The sequence below is a fragment of the Tachyglossus aculeatus genome, chromosome 7, assembly GCF_015852505.1.
Source record: "Tachyglossus aculeatus isolate mTacAcu1 chromosome 7, mTacAcu1.pri, whole genome shotgun sequence".
Classification (NCBI taxonomy): domain Eukaryota; kingdom Metazoa; phylum Chordata; class Mammalia; order Monotremata; family Tachyglossidae; genus Tachyglossus; species Tachyglossus aculeatus.
Genome location: NC_052072.1, coordinates 180,249 through 201,554, shown reverse-complemented (window position 1 = coordinate 201,554; position 21,306 = coordinate 180,249). Strand labels below are relative to the sequence as shown.

Sequence of the window (21,306 nt, the reverse complement as noted above, 5' to 3'; positions counted from 1 at the left end):
ATTTGGCCAGTTGACCACGTGCGGTTTTGGTTCGCCACTGGGCTCTTCGGTTCCCTGTTTGGATTTTTTTTTTCCTCGACGATGACATTTGTTAAGCACTGACTATGTGCCAAGCACTTTTCTAAGCACTGGGGTAGATACAAGATAATCAGGCTGTCCCACGTGGGGCTCACAGTCTTAATCCCCATTTTAGAGATGAGGTCACTGAAGCACAGATAAGGTCACACAGCAGACAGGTAGCAGAGCCGGGATTAGAACCCACGTCCTCTGACTCCCAAGCCTGGGCTCTTTCCTCATTCCCCAAATCCCCCCCAGGAATTCTGTAGGTCTCCCTCATCCCTTCAGCTCCCAAGCTCCGCTTCTCCTATCCAAGGCAGGGGCAGCGGCAGCAGCAGCAGTTTTTCTTCCTTCCGTTTTCTAAAATTAACTGCCGGTGGCAGGTCTATTCTTGGCGATCCCCGCACCGCGGGTCTGCACGACCAGTCACATTATGGGGCCGGCGGCCAGAGCGGGTCTCCCCACAGCCCCTGCCCCACCCCGCTCAATCAATCAATCAATCGTATTTATTGAGCGCTTACTGTGTGCAGAGCACTGTACTAAGCACTTGGGAAGTACAAGTTGGCAACATATAGAGACAGTCCCTACCCAACAGTGGGCTCACAGTCTGTGCCGGGGCAGGCAACCTTCCCCTGCTGCCTCCCCTTCCCACCCTCACTGCTCCAGCTGCGAGAAATGAGCGATGATGGGAAAGAGAGGAAACGGGCAGAGGGGTTACCGCGTTCCTTGGATGACGGAAAGGAGGTGAGGAGACACAGTGCCGAGTCGGGAAGAGCCCGGGCTGGGGAGTCTGAGGACCTGGGATCTGATCCCAGCTCGGCCACTTGGCTGCTGGGCGACCTTGGGCGGATCAGAACTGCTCTGTGCCTCAGTTTCCTCAGCTATAAAATGGGGATTAAATTCCTGTTCTCCCCACTACTTAGAATGCATACCCTGTGTGGGACAGGGACTGTGTCCCACCTGATGATCTTGTCTCTACCTCAGTACTTAGAACGATGTTTGGCACAGAGTAAGCTCTCGGCAATCCATAATAATAACTTGAATCTTCTAGACTGTGAGCCCACTGTTGGGTAGGGACCCCTCTCCATCCCCCACATCTTACCTCCTTCCCTTCCCCGCAGCACCTGTATATATGTATATATTTTTGTACATATTTATTACTCTATTTATTTATCTTACTTGTACATATCTATTCTATTTATTTTATTTTGTTAGTATGTTTGGTTTTGTTCTCTGTCTCCCCCTTCTAGACTGTGAGCCCACTGTTGGGTAGGGACTGTCTCTATGTGTTGCCGACTTGTATTTCCCAAGCGCTTAGTACAGTACTCTGCACACAGTAAGCGCTAAATAAATACGATCGATTGATTGATTAGGGACTGTCTCTATATGTTGCCAACTTGTACTTCCCAAGCGCTTAGTACAGTGCTCTGCACACAGTAAGCGCTCAATAAATACGATTGAATGAATGAATGAATCCATCCCAGCGCTTAGGACAGTGCTTGACACATAGAAAGCTCTTAACAAATGCCATCGTAATAACAACTATCTCGAATCTATCCCAGCACTTTAATACAGGGATTGACATAGTAAGCACTTAGGAAATGCTACAGTAATTATCAAGTTGCCATGGCCGGCAGAAGCTGTCAATCTGGGGTATTTCACGGAAAGGGAAGCAGCATAGCGTGGTGGATAAAGCACAGCCCTGGGAGTCAGTGTCATGGGTTCTAATCCAGTCTCTACCCCTTGTCTGCTGTGTGGCCTTGGGAAAGTCACTTCACTTCTCTGTGCCTCAGTTACCTCATCTGCAAAATGGGGACTGAGACTGCGAGCCCTAGGCGGGCCAGGGACTGTGTTCAACCTGATTTGCTTGTATCCACCCGAACGCTTAGTACAGTGCCTGGCACACAGCAAGCGCTTAATGAGTACCATGATTATTATTTTCAGGTTTGGCCCCAGTAAAAATGTACTAATTGGGGAGCTGGAAGCGGGGATGAAGAACTGGGCAGAACCCCTGATTCTCTCAGAGGCCTCGTTAAAAAAAAGCTGGATCACGTTGAGGCTCTTTTGGCAGAAGGAGCCTCTGGCTGGGTCTCCACGGGACAGAGAAAACGGTCAGCAGGGTCCCTTTCTTTCGTCCATTTGCTCAGCCTCCTCCTTCCACCTCCAAGCTCAACAAAACCCCGTGTCGATCACGTGGACCAGACGCAGCCAGAGAATGTCAACAGGGACAAAGGAATATTTTTGTGTCCAACCACAAAACCAGACCGCCTGGCTTCTCCAGTCTGTAAATCGGATGATTAGCTGGAGCACTCTAAAGCTAGAGACAGATACACACACGCACTGCGATCAGCCCAGGGTGGGGAGGGATGGGTACCACAATCGGACGGCGGAGTTGGTCAGGGGCACTGCATTTGGACTGGGAGAAATAGGACAGGGAACTGGGATAGAGAAGGGAGGCAGCGGGCACTGGGATGGGCAGAAGGGGAGGGACAGGACTGGGGACCAAAAGAGGGAGGGACGGGATGGACCAATCTGGCCCTTGGTTATCAGCGGAGGGGGGGATGGCTCTTCTCAAGTTGAGGGTCAGAGGGGTCTGCTGTGTGACCTTGGACAAGTCACTTCGCTTCTGTGGGGCCTCAGTTACCTCATCTGCAAAGTGGGGATTAAGACTGCAAGCCCCACGTGGGATAGGGACTGCGTCCAACCCGACTTGCTTGTATCTACCCCAGTGCTAAGAACAGTGCCTGGCACATAGTAAGCGCTTAACGGATACCACGGTTATTGTTGTGAAACCAAAAGGCAAGAGTGAGAAGAGCACACGTGACAGTCTAGGGGGGAGTGTGTGTGTGTGTTATATGTGGATGCGTGCATGTGCTTGAGCGTACACAGGGCTGGTCTGCCTGGCCTCACCCGCCCACCCATCAGCCCTCCCAAGGGCGGCCTTCCCCGGGGGGAGGCCGCTCTGAGTCCAATGAGGGTGCGAGGTGGAGGGTGGGGTGGCCCGTGCGGAGCAGCGTACCTGGCCCGTCGAGGTGGTCCGGGGGCAGGAGGCCGTTGGGTCCGTGCTCCTCCGAGTCCTGCCAGTAAAGGCCCGCCGACGGGCGCCGCTCCCCGGCCTGCAGTCGCTCCGACCCGGCCTGTCCGCACACCAACTCCGCCCGCTTGGACCCCGCCTGCCCGGCCTGTGGATGGGGACCAGACCCATGTCGGCCCCAGGCACCAGCACCGGGACCATCCTCGCCCCAGACACGTACACTTTGCTCTGGGGTGTGGGCAAGGAGGGACTGGAGACCCAGGTTCTCAGCCCAGTCTGGCGTCATATGACTACGGACCAGCCACTTGGCTAACCGGGTCTCTGTGTTCTCATCTGTACAATGGGGATACTAACCATGATGCCCAGCCTCTCCCTGCCCCTCCTCCCCTTCTCCATCCCCCCCGCCTTACCTCCTTCCCTTCCCCACAGCACCTCGTCCCCCTCTCCATCCCCCCCATCTTACCTCCTTCCCTTCCCCACAGCACCTGTATATATGTTTGTACATATTACTCTATTTACTTCTTTTACTTGTACATATCTATTCTATTTATTTTATTTTGTTAGTATGTTTGGTTTTGTTCTCTGTCTCCCCGTTTTAGACTGTGAGCCCACTGTTGGGTAGGGACTGTCTCTATATGTTGCCAACTTGTACTTCCCAAGTGCTTAGTATAGTGCTCTGCACACAGTAAGCGCTCAATAAATACGATTGATGTACGATGCATTGATGTACATATGTTTGAACGTATTTATTTATTTTACTTGTACTTATCTATTCTATTTATTTTGTTAATATGTTTTGTTTTGTTCTCTGTCTCCCCCTTCTAGACTGTGAGCCCACTGCTGGGTAGGGACCGCCTTTATATGTTGCCGACGTGTACTTCCCAAGCGCTTAGTACAGTGCTCTGCACACAGTAAGCGCTCAATAAATACGATTGATTGATTGATTGACAGAATGAGGCACCTGGAGCTGAGGCAACCACTCGCCCCCAACCTTCAAAGCCTTATTGAAGGCACATCTATCTCTTCCAAGAGACCGTCCCCGACTAAGCCCTCCTTTCCTCTTCTCCCACTCCCTTCTGCGTGCCCTGATTTGCTCCCTTTATTCCTCTCCCCCCTCCCAGCCCCACAAATCTTATCTATCATTTATTTATTTATATAAGTGTCTGTCACCCTCTAGACGGTAAGCACGTTGTGGATAGGGAATATGCCTGCTAACTGTTGTGCTCTCCCAAGCGCTTAGCATAGTGCTCTGCCCACAGTAAGCGCTCAATAAGTACGACTGAAAGAATGAATAAATGAATGAATGAATGAGGCACTTTGGAGACATGAAAGTGCCCCAGATTCAGTGCCATCATATGGGGAAATCAGACAGTTTGCCCTGGCAAAGGGCGGCAAAAGTGCCCTGGGCACCGGACAGAAGTTGGCAGGGGAAGGTGTGAACAAATCCCTGCCGCCCCCCAACACCACACATACACTCTTTTCTCTCTCTCACCTGTGTGCCAAAGTCCTCTCCTTTGGCTTTGGCCAGTTGGGCCTTCATGATGTCATGCTGGAAGAGGGTCTGCAACGGGTCTTGGTAGTCAGCAAAGCCATCCTAATAATAATAATAATAATAACGGTACTTGTTAAGCGCTTACTATGTGCCAAACACTGTTCCTAAGCGTGGGGTAGATTCATTCCTTCATTCAGTCGTATTTACTGAGCGTTTCCTGTGTGCAGAGCACTGTACTGAGCGTTTGGAAAGTGCAATTCTGCAACATACAATCAATCAATCAATCAATCGTATTTATTGAGCGCTTACTATGTGCAGAGCACTGTACTAAGCGCTTGGGAAGTACAAATTGGCATCACATAGAGACAGTCCCTACCCAACAGTGGGCTCACAGTCTAAAAGGGGGAGACAGAGAACAGAACCAAACATACCAACAAAATAAAATAAGTAGGATAGAAATGTACAAGTAAAATAAATAAATAAATAAATAGAGTAATAAATATGTACAACCATATATACATATATACAGGTGCTGTGGGGAAGGGAAGGAGGTAAGACGGGGGGATGGAGAGGGGGACGCGGGGGGAGAGGAAAGAAGGGGCTCAGTCTGGGAAGGCCTCCTGGAGGAGGTGAGCTCTCAGCAGGGCCTTGAAGGGAGGAAGAGAGCTAGCTTGGCGGATGGGCAGAGGGATTGGGGGCATTCCAGGCCCGGGGGATGACGTGGGCCGGGGGTCGATGGCGGGACAGGCGAGAGCGAGGTACAGTGAGGCGATTAGTGGTGGAGGAGCGGAGGGTGCGGGCTGGGCTGGAGAAGGAGAGAAGGGAGGGGAGGGAGGAGGGGGCGAGGTGATGGACAGCCTTGAAGCCCAGGGTGAGGAGTTTCTGCTTGATGCGCAGATTGATCGGTAGCCATTGGAGGTTTTTGAGGAGGGGAGTAATATGTCCAGAGCGTTTCTGGACAAAGATAATCCGGGCAGCAGCATGAAGTATGGATTGAAGTGGAGAGAGACACGAGGATGGGAGATCAGACAGAAGGCTAGTGCAGTAGTCCAGACGGGATAGGATGAGAGCTTGAATTAGCAGGGTAGCGGTTTGGATGGAGAGGAAAGGGTGGATCTTGGCAATGTTGCGAAGCTGAGACCGGCAGGTTTTGGTGACGGCTTGGATGTGAGGGGTGAATGAGAGAGCGGAGTCGAGGATGACACCAAGGTTGCGGGCTTGTGAGACAGGAAGGATGGTAGTGCCGTCAACAGAGAGGGGAAAGTCAGGGAGAGGACGAGGTTTGGGAGGGAAGACAAGGAGCTCGGTCTTCGACATGTTGAGCTTTAGGTGGCGGGCGGACATCCAGATGGAGATGTCCTGAAGGCAGGAGGAGATGCGAGCCTGGAGGGAGGGGGAGAGAGCAGGGGCAGAGATGTAGATCTGGGTGTCATCAGCGTAGAGATGATAGTTGAAGCCGTGGGAGCGAATGAGGTCACCAAGGGAGTGAGTGTAGATTGAGAACAGAAGGGGACCAAGCACTGAACCTTGGGGAACCCCCACAGTAAGAGGATGGGAGGGGGAGGAGGAGCCTGCAAAAGAGACTGAGAAAGAACGACCGGAGAGATAAGAGGAGAACCAGAAGAGGACGGAGTCTGTGAAGCCAAGGTCAGATAACGTGTTGAGGAGAAGGGGGTGGGCCACAGTGTCAAAGGCAGCTGAGAGGTCGAGGAGGATTAGGACAGAGTAGGAGCCGTTGGATTTGGCAAGCAGGAGGTCATTGGTGACCTTTGAGAGCGCAGTTTCCGTGGAATGAAGGGGACGGAAGCCAGACTGGAGGGGGTCGAGGAGAGAGTTGTTGTTGAGGAATTCTAGGCAGCGCGTGTAGACAACTCGTTCAAGGAGTTTGGAAAGGAATGGTAGGAGGGATATGGGACGATAACTAGAAGGTGAGGTGGGGTCAAGAGAGGGTTTTTTTTAGGATGGGAGAGACATGGGCATGTTTGAAGGCAGAGGGGAAGGAACCAGTGGAGAGTGAGCGGTTGAAGATGCAGTCCCTACCCAACAACGGGCTCACAGTCTAGAAGCATCAAAGTAGATAAAAATTAATCAGGTTGGACACAGTCTCTGACCCCCATGAGGCTCACCCTCAATCCCCATTGTACAGATGTGGTAACTGAGCTGTGTGACTTTGGGCAAGTCACTTAACTTCTCTGGGCTTCAGTTACCTCATCTGTAAAATGGGGATTAAGACTGTGAGCCCCCTGTGGGACAACCTGATCGCCTTGTAACCTCCCCAGCGCTCAGAACAGTGCTTTGCACATAGTAAATGCTTAATAAATGCCATCGTTTGGAGTCAGACCTCTGGAGTCAGAGGTCATGAGTTTGAATCCCGGCTCCGCCACATGTCTGCTGTGTGACCTTGGGTAAATCACTTCACTTCTCTGAGCCTCAGTTCCCTCATCTGTAGAATGGGGATTAAGACTGTGAGCCCCACGTGGGACCACCCGATCACCTTGTATCCCCCCAGCGCTTAGAACAGTGCTTTGCACATAGTAAGCGCTTAACAAATGCTATCAGCTGTGTGACTTTGGGCAAGTCACTTAACTTCTCTGTGCCTCAGTTACCTCATCTGTAAAAATGGGGATGAAAACTCTGAGCCCCCCATGGGACAACCTGATCACCTTGTAACCTCCCCAGCGCTTAGAACAGTGCTTGGCACATAGTAAGCGCTTAACAAATACCAACATTATTATTATTATTATAACTGAGGCCCAGAGAAGTGAAGTGACTTACCCAAGATCACGCAGCACACATGTGGCAGAGCTGGGATTAGAAACCAGGTTCTTTCAACTCCCAGGCCTGGGCTCTACCCACTGATGCCATGCCGCTTCTCTGCTGTCCTGGAGGGCAGCGGAGGCCATATTAACCCTGCGGCAGCCAGGACACAAATATCTGTGCCAGCCGGGCACCCACCCCCTTCCAAAGAGATGCCACTGCTGCCCCTCCGGCCCCTGCGGACCTCCGAGCGGCCGAAGCCCGAGGGCATCAGCCACTGATCCCCCTCGTCCCCCTCTCCATCCCCCCCATCTTACCTCCTTCCCTTCCCCACAGCACCTGTATATATGTATATATGTTTGGACATATTTATTACTCTATTTATTTTACTTGTACATATCTATTCTATTTATTTTATTTTGTTAGTATGTTTGGTTTTGTTCTCCGTCTCCCCCTTTTAGACTGTGAGCCCACTGCTGGGTAGGGACTGTCTCTGTATGTTGCCAACTTGTACTTCCCAAGCGCTTAGTACAGTGCTCTGCACACAGTAAGCGCTCAATAAATACGATTGATGATGATGATGATTCCCTGGGAAATGACGGCGCCAGAGAAAGTGGACTGGAAACAGCTGAAGGGGTCCAGAGCTTCTGTCATAACGGATGCCGTTCAACCAGGTTGCGGAAAACATAAAAGCTTGGCTCCAGCCACCAGTGTTGGCTGAGCCGTCTTTTTTTTTAAATGTTTTCCATTAAGCCCTTACTATGTGCCAGGCACTGTACTAAGCACTGGGGAAGACACAAGCTAATCAGGCTGGACACAGTTGATAATAATAATAATAATAATAATAATGGCATTTGTTAAGTGCTTACTATGTGCAGAGGACTGTTCTAAGTACTGAGGACGTTACAAGGTGATCAGGTTGTCCCTCGGGGGGCTCGCAGTTTTAATCCCCATTTTACAGATGAGGGAATGGGCACAGAGAAGTGAAGTGACTTGCCCAAAGTCACACAGCTGACAGTTGGCAGAGCCAGGATTTGAACCCCTGACCTCTGACTCCAAAGCCCGTGCTCTTTCCACTGAGCCGCACTGCCCAACATAGGGCTCGCTCTCAATCCCCATTCTACAGATAACTGAGGCACAGGGAAGTTCAATGACTTGCCCGAGGTCATACAGCATACACCTGGCGGAGTCGGGATTAGAACCCAGGTCTCCCTGACTCCACCCACTAGGCCACGCTGCTTATTCTACTTCTTTAGCACTGTCTCAGGAAGCCAACTGGCGGATGCTGGCCAGACTCTGTTTCCGGTAATCCATCGCATTTATCAACTGATTGATCGCTGAGGTGAACGCCAGGGGAAAATCAGTTTTCTGTATAATAAATCTGGCGTGGATAATAATAATAATAATAATTATGGTACCTGCTAGCACTTACTATGTGCCAAACAGTGTTCTAAGCGCTGGGGTAGATAGAAGCAAATCGGGTTGGACGGTCCCTGTCCCACATAGGGCTCATGGGTCTTAATCCCCATTTTACAGTTGAGGGAACTGAGGCCCCGAGAAGTGAAGTGACTTGTTCACGGTCACGCGACCTACATGGGACGGAGCTGGGACTAGAAACCAGGTCCCTCTGACCCCCAGGCCCGAGCTCTATCCATGAGGCCACGCTGCTTCTCACGGATAGAGCACTGCATCTGTTTACTGGGTGGGCGATGGGAGCAAGCTCTCAAAGGCACCTCTGACGCCCTGACCGACCGACCGCCGGCTGCATCGTGGCCACCACCTGGATCGTGGGAGCGAGGTCGCCCATGCGAAGACTGGATCATTGTGTATGGGGCTCTCCCAGGGGCTTAGTACAGTGCGCTGCATTCAGTAAGTGCTCAACAAATGACTGATTGGTGGTAAGGAGGCAGCAGACAGGCTTCTTCCTGCGAGCGAGCCGAGGCTCGTTGACTACGGGGTCCCACCCCTAAGCTCTGCTCTCTTTCTAGCCACCCCTGGGCCACCCCCCCTCCTCCGTCCCTCTACTCAGGCTGCTCTCCTGACCTGGAACTCCCCCAGCACGTCACAAAGACCCCCCCAGCTCTCCCCCCCAAACTCAAATCCAACCATCCAGCCGCCTCTCAACCCCCCTCAACTCTCCCACCTCCATCCCCTAGCCCACGCTGTTCCCCTGGCCTGAACTCCCTCCCTCCCCACCAACAGTCCAGACCTCAGTTCCCTCCCTCCCCGTTCACGTTTCCTGAAAGCCCACCTCCTCCAACCAGCCTTCCCTAACTAACTCCCCAAACTCCAGTCCCATCAGCCCCCACTTAGTTCCTGACAGCCCCCCATCCCGACAGCCCGGTGGTAACTCATATGCCAGAACGCCCGGTTCACCCCGCTGACCCAGTCGGCGGGCCAGATCCTCCGACACACGCCCAGGCCTTGGCCCCAGGGCAGACTGTGGGAGACCCCAGATTGGGCAGCTCTGCCTTAGGTTCTGAAAGGGGTGAGGAACCTTCCTCCTCCAGTTCCCGGGCCCTCCCCATCTCCCGTAGCCCCAGGCCCACTCCAGACCGGGGCAGTCAGTGAACGCCCGGGGCCGAGGCCCCAGGGGGTCACCAGCCCACTACCATGGGGAAGGGGGGCTGCTCACCATCCATCCATCATCCACTCCCGACAGATGACTCTCCTCCTCCTACCCTCTCCCAATTCCCGACAGGCAGGGAAGTTGCCCCCTTCCCGTGGGCAGCTGCAGCTTCCGGAGGGTGGGCAGATGGCCCGGTGCGCCCACCTGCTCTCTCCCTCTTCCCACTGCGCCCCGAGGCATCCGGAAGTTCCGAGATCACGGGACGGGAGGCAGGGGGAGGAGAAGCCCACACCCAGTTGGAAGAGCTCTCCCATGTCAGCACCAGGTGGCTGCGTGGGTGGGGTCCTGCACCCTGGTGGTCCCCCTCCGGTCCCATCTCCCCCCACCCCCGTGCACACATCTGGAGCCTCGTGCAGATGTTTCCCACCAGCCCCGGCCCATCTGGCCGTTGGCATCCCCTGAAATTTCCCGGACTTGATGACGCCCACCTCGCTCATTCCTCTCTTGGGGTCCCCATCTACCGGCTGCCGCCCCCGCTTCCCCAAACCCCCCGCCATACTCCTTCCTTCTCTGCCTCCCAGCACACAATGGGCAACTGGGGACTCAGAGCAGCACACCACCCCCTGTGCCCGCCACCCACACGTCCACGCCCCAGGTGCCCACGCAAACCATCACACGGCCCCGCTCAGCCTCCGAGCAACCGCCGTTCCCTTGGCATTTCCAGTCCGTACTTAGGGCGTCCCTTTTCTGCCTCCTCTCCGAGCGGCTTCAACACCCCAGCTCCGTTCCCCGGGAGCACCTGGCGAGGTCGGCAGGCGCCCCCGGAGCGGAGAAGGGGGGACCCACACGAGTCCCGCCGGGGGCAGAGCTCGTGGGCCCGGGGTGGGGGGCTCTATACATTCAATAGTATTTATTGAACGCTTACTGCGTGCAAAGCACTGTACTAAGGGTTTGCGAGCTCGTCACGGGCAAGGAATGTTGTACTGACCTCTCCCAAGCACTCAGTCCAGTGCTCCGCACCTGGTAAGCCCTATAAATATCATGGATTGATTGATTGATGGGCTGGAAATGTAAGCATCCACGCTACCCGACCCGGGGACAGAGAGGGGGGTTCCGGCCATAATGCCCCAGATCCTCCGGGCAGGGTGGGGCATCCCCAAGAGCTCCTCCACTTCTCGCCACTGACCACCTTGGCTGCGGACACTCAGAAGGGGCAGAGAGGAGTGGCCTGATCCCCTCCCCTGAGCACAGACCCCCTGACACTGGGGCGAGCTGACCCTGAACCCTGGGTCCTTGCGGGGGGCAGGTCAGCGGGCGGTGAGGGGGTAGCAGGCCCACCGGGACCCCCCGGGTTGCGGCTCTGACCGGAGGAGACAGCTCAGAGGGTCTCTCTGGGGGGCACCCGCTCCTATCTGGGTAATGGTGCTCTCTGTGCACCCCACCCCCTGCCCCCCACCCCGGGAGGGCAAGGGCCAATGACACATAACCCGGGGGGTCCACCCAAGCTGGCTGGCAGCCCCCTACCCCACCCCATGTAGGTGCCCAATAAACACCCCAGTGGGCCGGGCTCAACCCACCCTCCCAGCAGCAAGGCCCGTCGGTGCCCAGGGGAGGGGCACGGGGGTGGCAGCCCAGCCTCCACCTCTCTACCGGACGTAAACCCACCAGCCAAACCCCCTCGCCCATTGCCAACCGCCCATCTGCCTCTGGGTCCTTGGGCAGGGCTGGGCGGACGGTCTCGTGACCGACTCTGTGTCCAGGCGACCGAGGACACCAGTGTCCATCCTCCCGCCCTCTCCACCCCCTCCTCCCTCCACCCCCTCTCACACAGGCCTTTTTCTTCTTAAACCGCTCTGGAGGCCGGATGGAAAATTCTGAGTTTAATTTATTGAGCGACCAAAAAAACCAGGCCGTGGGGATTTGCCGGCTGGAGCCAAGAATCCGTGATTAAAAATATAACTCTGTTTACTCCCCCAATATCCTTTTCCCTCGGTATGCACACACAATCTCTATCCTTCCCCAATAACGGCTCAGAAAAGATAAATTTACCTTTGTTTCCACTCTTCTTATACTTCCCTGACTAGGGAAGGCTTTTCCATGTGCCCACATGGATTTTTGTCTAGTCTCCACCTCACTTATTAAGCGTAAACAAACTGGTCCCTGCCCTAAGGAATTTATCATCTGATGGGAGAGAAGAGGAGGAGAGGAAGGGGTCGGGGGTGGTGGGGGAGGGCAGAGAGGAGAGGAGAGAGGAGGGGGAAACAGAGGAGGGGGCAAACCACCCATTCAAAGGTCACAAATGATCTCTTTCTTGCCAAATCAATGGTCTCGCCTCCATCCTAATCCTCCTCGACCTCTCAGCTGCCTCTGACACTGTCGCCCACCCTCCTTCTCCAGGAAACATTCTCCAACCTCAGCTTCACCGACACTGTCCTCTCCCGGTTCTCCTCCTATCTCTCTGCTGCACATTCTCAGTCTCTTTGATGAGCTCCTCCTCTGCCTCCGGTCCTCCAACTGTTGTTGGGGGGTGGGGGGTCCCTCAAGGTTCAATTCTGGGTCCCCTTCTATTCCCCGCCTACACCCACGACCTGGACAACTCATTCGCTTCCATGGCTTCAACTCCCTCCTCCTTGCAGATGACTCCCAAATCTCCATCTCCAGCCCTGATCTCTCTCCTCTGCAGCCTCACATTTCCTCCTGCCTTCGGGACATCTCTACTTGATGTCCCACCGACACCTCGAACCTAACATGGCCAAAACAGAACTCTTTATCCTCCCACCCAAACCCTGTCCTCCCTTTGATTTTCCCATCACTGCAGAGGGCACCATCATCCTTCCTGTCTCACAAGCCCGTAACCTTGGCATTATCCTTGACTCATCCCTCTCATTCAAGCCACGTATTCAATCTATCACTAAATTCTGATGGTTCAACCTTCACATCACCACTAAAACCCACCCCTGCCTCTCTATCTCGACTGCTACCACGCCAATTCAAGCACTTATCCTATTTCGCCTTGATCACCCTATCGGCCTCCTTGCTGACCTCCCTGCCTTCTGTCTCTCCCCACCCCAGTCCAAACTTCACTCTGCTGCCCAGATCACGTTTCTACAAAAACGTTCAGGCCACGACTCCCCACTCCTCAAAAAACTCCAGTGTTGCCCATCCACCTTCGCATCCAACGGAAACTCCTCACCACTGGCTTCAAAGCACTCAATCACCTTGTCCCCTCCTACCTCACCTCACCACTCTCCTATTACAAAGCAGCCAGCACGCTTCGCTCCTCTAATGCCAACCTACTCACTGTACCTCAAGCTCGTCCTCTCGCCTACGTCCTGCCTCTGGCCTGGAATGCCCTCCCTCTTCACATCTGACAGACAATGACTCTCCCTTGCTTCAAAGCCTTACTGAAGGCACATCTCCTCCAAAAGGCCTTCCCTAAACCCTCGTTTCTTCTTTATCCACTCCCTTCCACGTCATCATTCCATGCAGATTTGCACCCTTTATTCACTGCTCCCTAAGCCCCACAGCAGTTATGTCCGCATCTGTAACTTATTTATATTCAGGTCTGCCTATCCCTCTATACCGTGAGCTCGCTGTGGGCAGGTGATGTGTCTACCAACTCTGTTCTATTGTACTCTCCCAAGTACGGTGCTCTGCACATAGTAAGCATTCAATAAATATGATTGAAGGAACAGAGGAGAGGGGACTGGGGGTAGGGACAGAAGAGAGCAGTCAGAGAAGACGGGTGAGCATCAATCCCATTTACTGAGTGCAGAGCACTGTGTTAAATACTTGGGAGAGTACAATATAACAGAGATGATACAGACATTCCCTGTCCACAGTGAGCTTACAGTCTAGAGGAAAGAGGGGACAGAAAGGGACGGGGGAGAGAGGAGGGGAGACTGAGAATGGGGGACAGATGGGGAGAAGGGGACAAGGCAGCATGGCCGAGTGGATAGAGCCCAGGCTTGGGAGTCAGAAGGACCCGGGTTCCTAATCTTGGCTCTGCCACTGTCTGCTGTGTGACCTTGGGCAAGTCACTTCCCTTCTCTGGGCCTCTGTTGCCTCATCTTGTAAAACGGGCATTAAGCTGTGAGCCCTATGTGGGACAGGGATTGTGCCCACCCCAGCTCCTGCAACGGTGCTTGACACAAAGTAAGCACTTAACAAATACCATCTTTATTAGATGGGTAGCTCAGGACCCGAGCTACCCGCTTGACAGCTCTATGGGGGGCGGAGAGGAGGAGGAGGAGGAAGAGGAGGAGGAGGAGGAGGAGGAGGAGGAGCTGTAACTTCTAGACAAATTAGATGGGGAGAGGGGACAGAGGACGGGGATTAGAGGGAGAGGAAATTCATTGCCTGTTAAGGTCTTTGGGATCTTTCTCAGATTCTAACCACTGGGAAGGCATTTCATAAATATTGTGAAAAAGTTGACTACAGCTTCATGCTTTCAGAGACCCACGGTATCAGGTGACCAAATTCATTCATTTCATTCGATCGTATTTATTGAGCGCTTACTGTGTGCAGGACACCGTACTAAGCGTTTGGGGAGTACAGGTTGGCAACGTATGGAGACGGTCCCTACCCAACAACGGGCTCAGGCAGAGGCTGCTATCTGGATCTGGCCCCTAGCCAGACAATATAAAGTGTCCAGGGAACGGGGCAGAGCTCTGAAGGCCGGGGAAATCCACACACCTTGCTGAGATGGGGGTAGGAGGGGGAGGGGGAACCACTGGGGGCAGCTAGAGATTGTCTAGAAGTTACAGCTCCTTCCTCCTCCTCTTCCTCTCATAGAGCTCTCAAGCGGGTAGCTCGGGTCCTGAGCTCCTGGCTGCCTGTGGCCAACCTCTCTCCTCCCGGCCCACTCACCATGGGTGGGAGGTAAGAGGAGGGGATGGGAGGACGGAAACGTGGGATGGGAGGAGAGAAAGGGAAGGGGGGGAGGGAAGAGGAAGGAGAGAGAAGAAGGAGGGAGAGAGGAAAAAGAAGAAAGAGAGAAGGAAAGAAACGGGAGGACGGGGGAGGAAGAGATGAGAGATAAGGAGGACAGGAGAAACAGACGTGGCCTAATGGATAGAGCCTCAGCCTGGGAATCAGAAGGAACTGGGTTCTAATCCCAGCCCCGCCACTTGTCTCCTGAGTTACCTTGGACAACTCACTTAACTTCTCTGGGCCTCAGTTACCTCACCCATCTGCAAAATGGGGATTAAGAGTGTGAATACTACACGGGGGACGGGGACTGTGCCAACCTGATTAGCTGGCATCTACCCCAGTGCTTATTATAGTACCTGGTGCATTAGTTTGTGCTTAACTAATACAAACAGCATAGCCTGTATCTCCCTCGGTGCTTCGTACAGTCCCTGGCACATAGTTCCCGCTGAACAAATATCATTTTAAAAAGGGGAAGGGGAGGGCTTAGCTCTCCCTGTGTCCCCGGGGCATCATTTGAAAGACAGTGTGAGGAGGAAAGAGCCAGGACCCACAAGGTGAGAAGGTGGGAGGATACACACCCCCGGTCTCCCCTCCCTAATTCCGGGGAAACCAGAGCTGTTTGTCTTTGGCCACTGCCCTGGCCACCATGGCCACCCCAGGCGTCTCGGGCGCAGGGACGGCCCTGCTGTGCGCCTGCCTGTCTGCCCACAAGCCTTGGGTGCTCCACTTACCCTGACTCTGTGGCCTCAGAGGTCCACGTGTCCACCCCACGTGGGCTTGGGGGTCCACTCACCTGCCCGCCCCAGCTGGGGGCTGCTTCAAAGAGTGGGGTAGGGGGGAGGAGGGGATGTCCCTTCGGGCACTGTCCCGGGACCCAAGCGGCAGGGGTAAGGCCGGGCGTGGACCGAGGGCGTCAGTGGGGCACCAAGCAGCACGTGGCGGGCTCATCTGCCAGGGCAGAGTTCCGTCCAGCGGAGGAGGGCAAGGGAGAAACGCCCTGCCCGGTCACCCCAAAACACACACACACACACCCCCACCCCCAGAGTCGGGGGGCAGTGCTATGCCACCCAGGCCCCGCGGTCCGTGTCTGATTCGAAAATCAACCCGGCCAGGGGGCTTCATGTCAGAACAGCAGAGAAGAGAGCAGCCCCCGTACCTCGATTTTTATTCTCTTGGGAGACAGCTCCTCTCTTTCGCTACACTTGGGCCTGGAAGTTGAAAAAACAAACAAAAACATTGAGTGACCACGTTGCTTGAGAGACCGTGTCCGCCCAAACAGCGTCAAAAGAGGGCCACGCAGCAGATCCGGCGCCGAGGCTCACGGCTGGTGCAGGATGAAGGGCGGGGGGCCCCGCGGGCCCGGAGCTGGTGAGGCCTTGGCCGAGCCATGACTGCTGGGCCGAGGGTCCCTGCGGGCCTGGGGTTGCGGTCAAGCCACGACCAACAAGACCAAGGGTCCCCGCGGGTCCAGGTTAGAGGGGGGGATGGAGCGGGCCAGGTGAGTGGTCACCCTGGGCGACCACTTACTCCCTCTTCTCCCCTTCACCTTCCAAATCCTCCCAAAAGTCAGTTCCCTGGCCAGCTCCTCATTTCCCCTCCCCAACCTCCCTTCTGGGTCAACTCCTCACTTGGGTCTGATCCCCTTAAATGCTTGATAGTCACCCCTCCCTCAGCCCCACAGCACTTGTGACCTCAGTCCTTACTGCACTCAAGAAACAGCACCGGTCGATGGACTGATTCTCTGGCGCCCTGGATCCCACCCCGCAGATACCACACTGTCAGCTCCAAGGACGGGGACTAAGTCTTCCCCTTTTGATGTACTGCTGCCAGGCACCCAGCAAACCGAGGGCACGCAGCACAGCGCCAGACACACTGCGGGCACCCGGCACAGCAGAGACACCCAGCACAGTGTCCAGCCCAATGCAGGCACCCAGCACAGCACAGATACTGCGATGAGGAAGGGTAGGGAGGGGTGGGGGTACAAATCTCAGGCGCCCACCTGCGTTCACATCCCCAGACCTCGCCGGTGGCTAGCAGGACGTCCACCCTCTCTGGCCCAAACTGTGCCGACGCTCAATGGTCCCGGGAGATACGGCCAGAAGACCCCGGGGGATAAGGGAGGAAGGGTCGGTGACCCCTCCGGCCATAGCCGGATGTCCGGCGGACGGTCGGGAACCGGACAGCTGCGCGGAGCCCCCATTCTGGACGCCGGTCCCCCGCCCCGACAACACCCCCCAACTACCCCCTGGTACCTGGACGTCCGGTAGGTGTACTTGTAGGTGACCTCGCGGGAGACCTGGCGGGCCAAGGCGAAGAGCTCGTCCCTGCGGGTCAGCAGGGCGTTGTCCTTCACACACAGCTGCGCGGCCGCCTCGTTCACCGTCAGCTGCAGAGCGCACGCGTGCACACACAAACGCACACACATGTGGTCAGTCACAGGGTTCCTCCTCTTCCTCGTGGCCGGGAGAGGGGCAGCCCCAGGCTGGACCAGGCCGGGGGCGGGAGGGTCTCAGGCTGGACAGGAGGGAGGGGAATAGCGGCGGAAGGCTGGATTGAGGGGGGGAGACCAAGGCCAGACGGGGGAAGGGGCGGCTTCAGGCCGGACAGATAGAAGGGGGAAAAGGGGAGCGATCCCAGACTACATTAGGGGGAGGGTAGAGGTGACCCCAGGCCAGACGGGGCGACAGGAAGGGCGATGCCACACTGGACGGGTCTCACAGTCCAAGGAGGAGGGAGAAAAAGAAGGCCCGGAGAAGTGAACTGACTTGCTCAAGGTCACCCAGAAGACAAGCACCAGAGCCGGGACTGGAACCCAAGTCCTTCCGCCTCAAAGACCCCGGGCCCTATCCATCAGACCACTCTGCTGCTCACTTACTACCACCGTTGCTGAAAAAGGGTCAGCTCTGCATCCGGGTCTAAGTCACCCTCAGGGGGGTTGGGTCTGAAAGCGGATTGCCCTGTAAAATCAAGAGCGGCTCTGCACTTGATTTTAGACTTTAGAGTTTAGATTTTTAGACTTCTAGACTGTGAGCCCACTGTTGGGTAGGGACCGTCTCTACGTGTTGCCAACTTGTACTTCCCAAGTGCTTAGTACAGTGCTCTGCACACAGTAAGCGCTCAATAAATACGATTGATTGATTGATTAGTACAGTGCTCTGCACACAGTAAGCGCTCAATAAATACGACAATGAATGAATGAATTTTGCCTCCGGGGACCCCGACAACTGCCCAGGGCGCAGACAGCCCTCGCCCCGGATACTGGGGACACCGGGCTGTTCTCCTCGTGCCTTCCACACTGGATCTCGGGATCAGGTGCTCCGAACCTAGCGGCCGGGGCCCCTTGCAGATCCCAAATTCGGACCACGGTGGGCTACGAGGCCAAATCCTGCTCCACCTCATTCGATTCATTCATTCACTCAATCGTATTTACTGAGCGCTTACTGTGTGCAGAGCACTGGCCTAAGCGCTTGGGACATACAAAGAGACGGTCCCTACCCAACAAAGGGCTCACAGTCTAGAAGGGGGAGACAAGCAACAAAACAAAACTTTGATCATATTCAGTGAGCCCTTACTGCGGGCAGGGCACTCTACTAAGCGCTTGGGAGCGCACGCTACAACAATAAACAGACATATTCCTGCCTGCAACGAGCTTACAGTCGAGAAGGGCCTGGCCCTCCCTCCCGGTGTGGGGGCATGGAGAAGCAGCATAGCCCAGCGGCAACAGTGCAGGCTTGAGAGTCAGAGGATGTGGGTTCTAATCCCAGCTTCACCACTTGTCTGCTGTGTGACCTTGGGCAAGTCACTTCACATCTCTGTGCCTCAGTTACCTCACCTGTAAAACGGGGCTTAGGACTGTGAGCCCCGTGTGGGACAGGGAACTACGTCCAACCTAGGGACCTTGCATCTACATGACGCTGCATCTAGCGAAGCAGCGTGGCTCAGTGGAAAGAGCACGGGCTTTGGAGTCAGAGGTCATGGGTTCGAATCCCGGCTCCACCACGTGTCTGCTGTGTGACCTTGGGCAAGTCACTTAACTTCTCTGAGCCTCAGTTACCTCATCTGGAAAATGGGGATGATTACTGTGAGCCCCCCGTGGGACAACCTGATCACCTTGTAACCTCCCCAGCGCTTAGAACAGTGCTGTGCACATAATAAGCGCTTAATAAATGCCATTATTATCATTATTATTATTATTATTATTATTATTATTATTATCTACGCCAGCGCTTATTGAGAAGCAGCGTGGTTTAGCGGAAAGAGCCCGGGCTTGGGAGTCAGAGGTAGTGGGTTCTAATCCCGACTCCGCCGCTTGTCAGCTGTGTGACTTTGTGCAAGTCACTTCACTTCTCTGTGCCTCAGTGACCTCATCTGTAAAATGGGGATTAAAACTGTGAACCCCATGTGGGACAACCTGATAGCCTTGTATCTGTCCCAGCGTTTAGGACAGTGCTTGGCACGTAGTAAGCGCTTAACAAATACCATCATCATTATTATTATTATTAGAAGGAGTTCCAGGATTCCCTTGACAGCCCTCGCTCTTTGGCAGTGGCACAACCAGACTGTCTGGCCACCAGGGTTTCCAGTGGTGACCAGTGTTCCCAGTCTCCCGGTAGTGACCAGTGTCCTTGGGCTTCCTTGGGAGCACCTCCCTCCCTCCCTCCCTCCCTCCCTCTCCTCATCCCCTCCCCGCTCCGAAGCATTCTGACTTGTCTGGAATAGAGAAGCAGAATGGCTCAGTGGAGAGAGCCCGGGCTTTGGAGTCAGTGGTCATGGGTTCAAATCCCGGCTCCGCCCACTGTCAGCTGGGCGACTCTGGACAAGTCACTTAACTTCTCTGTGCCTCAGTTCCCTCATCTGTAAAAGGGGGACTAAGACTGTGAGCCCCACGTGGGACAACCTGATCACCTTGCATCCCCTCAATGCTTAGAACAGTGCTTTGCGCATAGTAAGCGCTTAATAAATGCCATTATTATTATTAAATCCACCCTTGCTTGTTCTCTACTGTGAGCCCGTTGTTTGGTAGGGACCATCTCTGTATGTTGCCGGCTGTCTGCTGTGTGACCTTGGGCAAGTCACTTCACTTCTCTGTGCCTCAGTTCCCTCATCTGTAAAAGGGGGACTAAGACTGTGAGCCCCACGTGGGACAACCTGATCACCTTGTATCCCCCCAATGCTTAGAACAGTGCTTTGCACATAGTAAGCGCTTAATAAATGTCATTATTATTATTATTATTATTGTTATTATTAAATCCACCCTTGCTTGTTCTCTACTGTGAGCCCGTTGTTTGGTAGGGACCATCTCTGTATGTTGCCGGCTGTCTGCTGTGTGACTTTGGGTAAGTCACTTCACTTCTCTATGCCTCAGTTCCCTCATCTGTAAAAGGGGGACTAAGACTGTGAGCCCCACGTGGGACAACATGATCACCTTGTATCCCCCCAGTGCTTAGAACAGTGCTTTGCGCATAGTAAGCGCTTAATAAATGCCATTATTATTATTAAATCCACCCTTGCTTGTTCTCTACTGTGAGCCCGTTGTTTGGTAGGGACCATCTCTGTATGTTGCCGGCTGTCTGCTGTGTGACCTTGGGTAAGTCACTTCACTTCTCTGTGCCTCAGTTCCCTCATCTGTAAAAGGGGGACTAAGACTGTGAGTCCCACGTGGGACAACCTGATCACCTTGTATCCCCCCAGTGCTTAGAACAGTGCTTTGCACATAGTAAGTGCTTAATAAATGCCATTATTATTATTATTATTATTATTATTATTATTATTATTAAATCCACCCTTGCTTGTTCTCTACTGTGAGCCCGTTGTTTGGTAGGGACCATCTCTATATGTTGCCGGCTGTCTGCTGTGTGACCTTGGGCAAGTCACTTCACTTCTCTGCGCCTCAGTTCCCTCATCTGTAAAATGGGGACTGACTGTGAGCCCCCGTGGGACAACCTGATCACCTTGTATCCCCCTCAATGCTTAGAACAGTGCTTTGCACATAGTAAGTGCTTAATAAATGCTATTATTATTATTATTATTATTATTATTATTATTATTATTATTGTTAAATCCACCCTTGCTTGTTCTCTACTGTGAACCCGTTGTTTGGTAGGGACCATCTCTATATGTTGCCGGCTGTCTGCTGTGTGACCTTGAGCAAGTCACTTCACTTCTCTATGCCTCAGTTACCTCATCTGTAAAATGGGGATGAAGACTGTGAGCCCCACGTGGGACAACCTGATCACCTTGTATCCCCCCCAGCACTGAGAACAGCGCTTTGCACATAGTAAGCGCTTAACAAATGTCATCATTATTATTATTATTGTACTTCCCAAACGCTTAGTCCAGTGCTCTGCACACAGTAAGCGCTCAATAAATATGACTGAATGAGTGAATGAATGAACCTAGTGGAAGGCAGATCCCTAGGATGTTAGCCCAAGGTGCCAACAGGCAGAAGAGGAAGTGAAGGAGAAG

At 54.0% G+C, this 21,306-nt stretch overlaps 1 protein-coding gene across 1 annotated transcript in view; it reads right to left on the bottom strand.

The window, feature by feature from the left end:
* The window catches only part of NAB1 (NGFI-A binding protein 1), a 46,478-nt gene that overhangs the window by 8,542 nt on the left and 16,630 nt on the right, over positions 1-21,306 (bottom strand). The window contains 4 exon segments of the mRNA XM_038749603.1: positions 3,077-3,239; positions 4,584-4,685; positions 15,998-16,049; positions 17,094-17,227. Coding sequence (XP_038605531.1) covers positions 3,077-3,239; positions 4,584-4,685; positions 15,998-16,049; positions 17,094-17,227 — 451 coding nt within the window.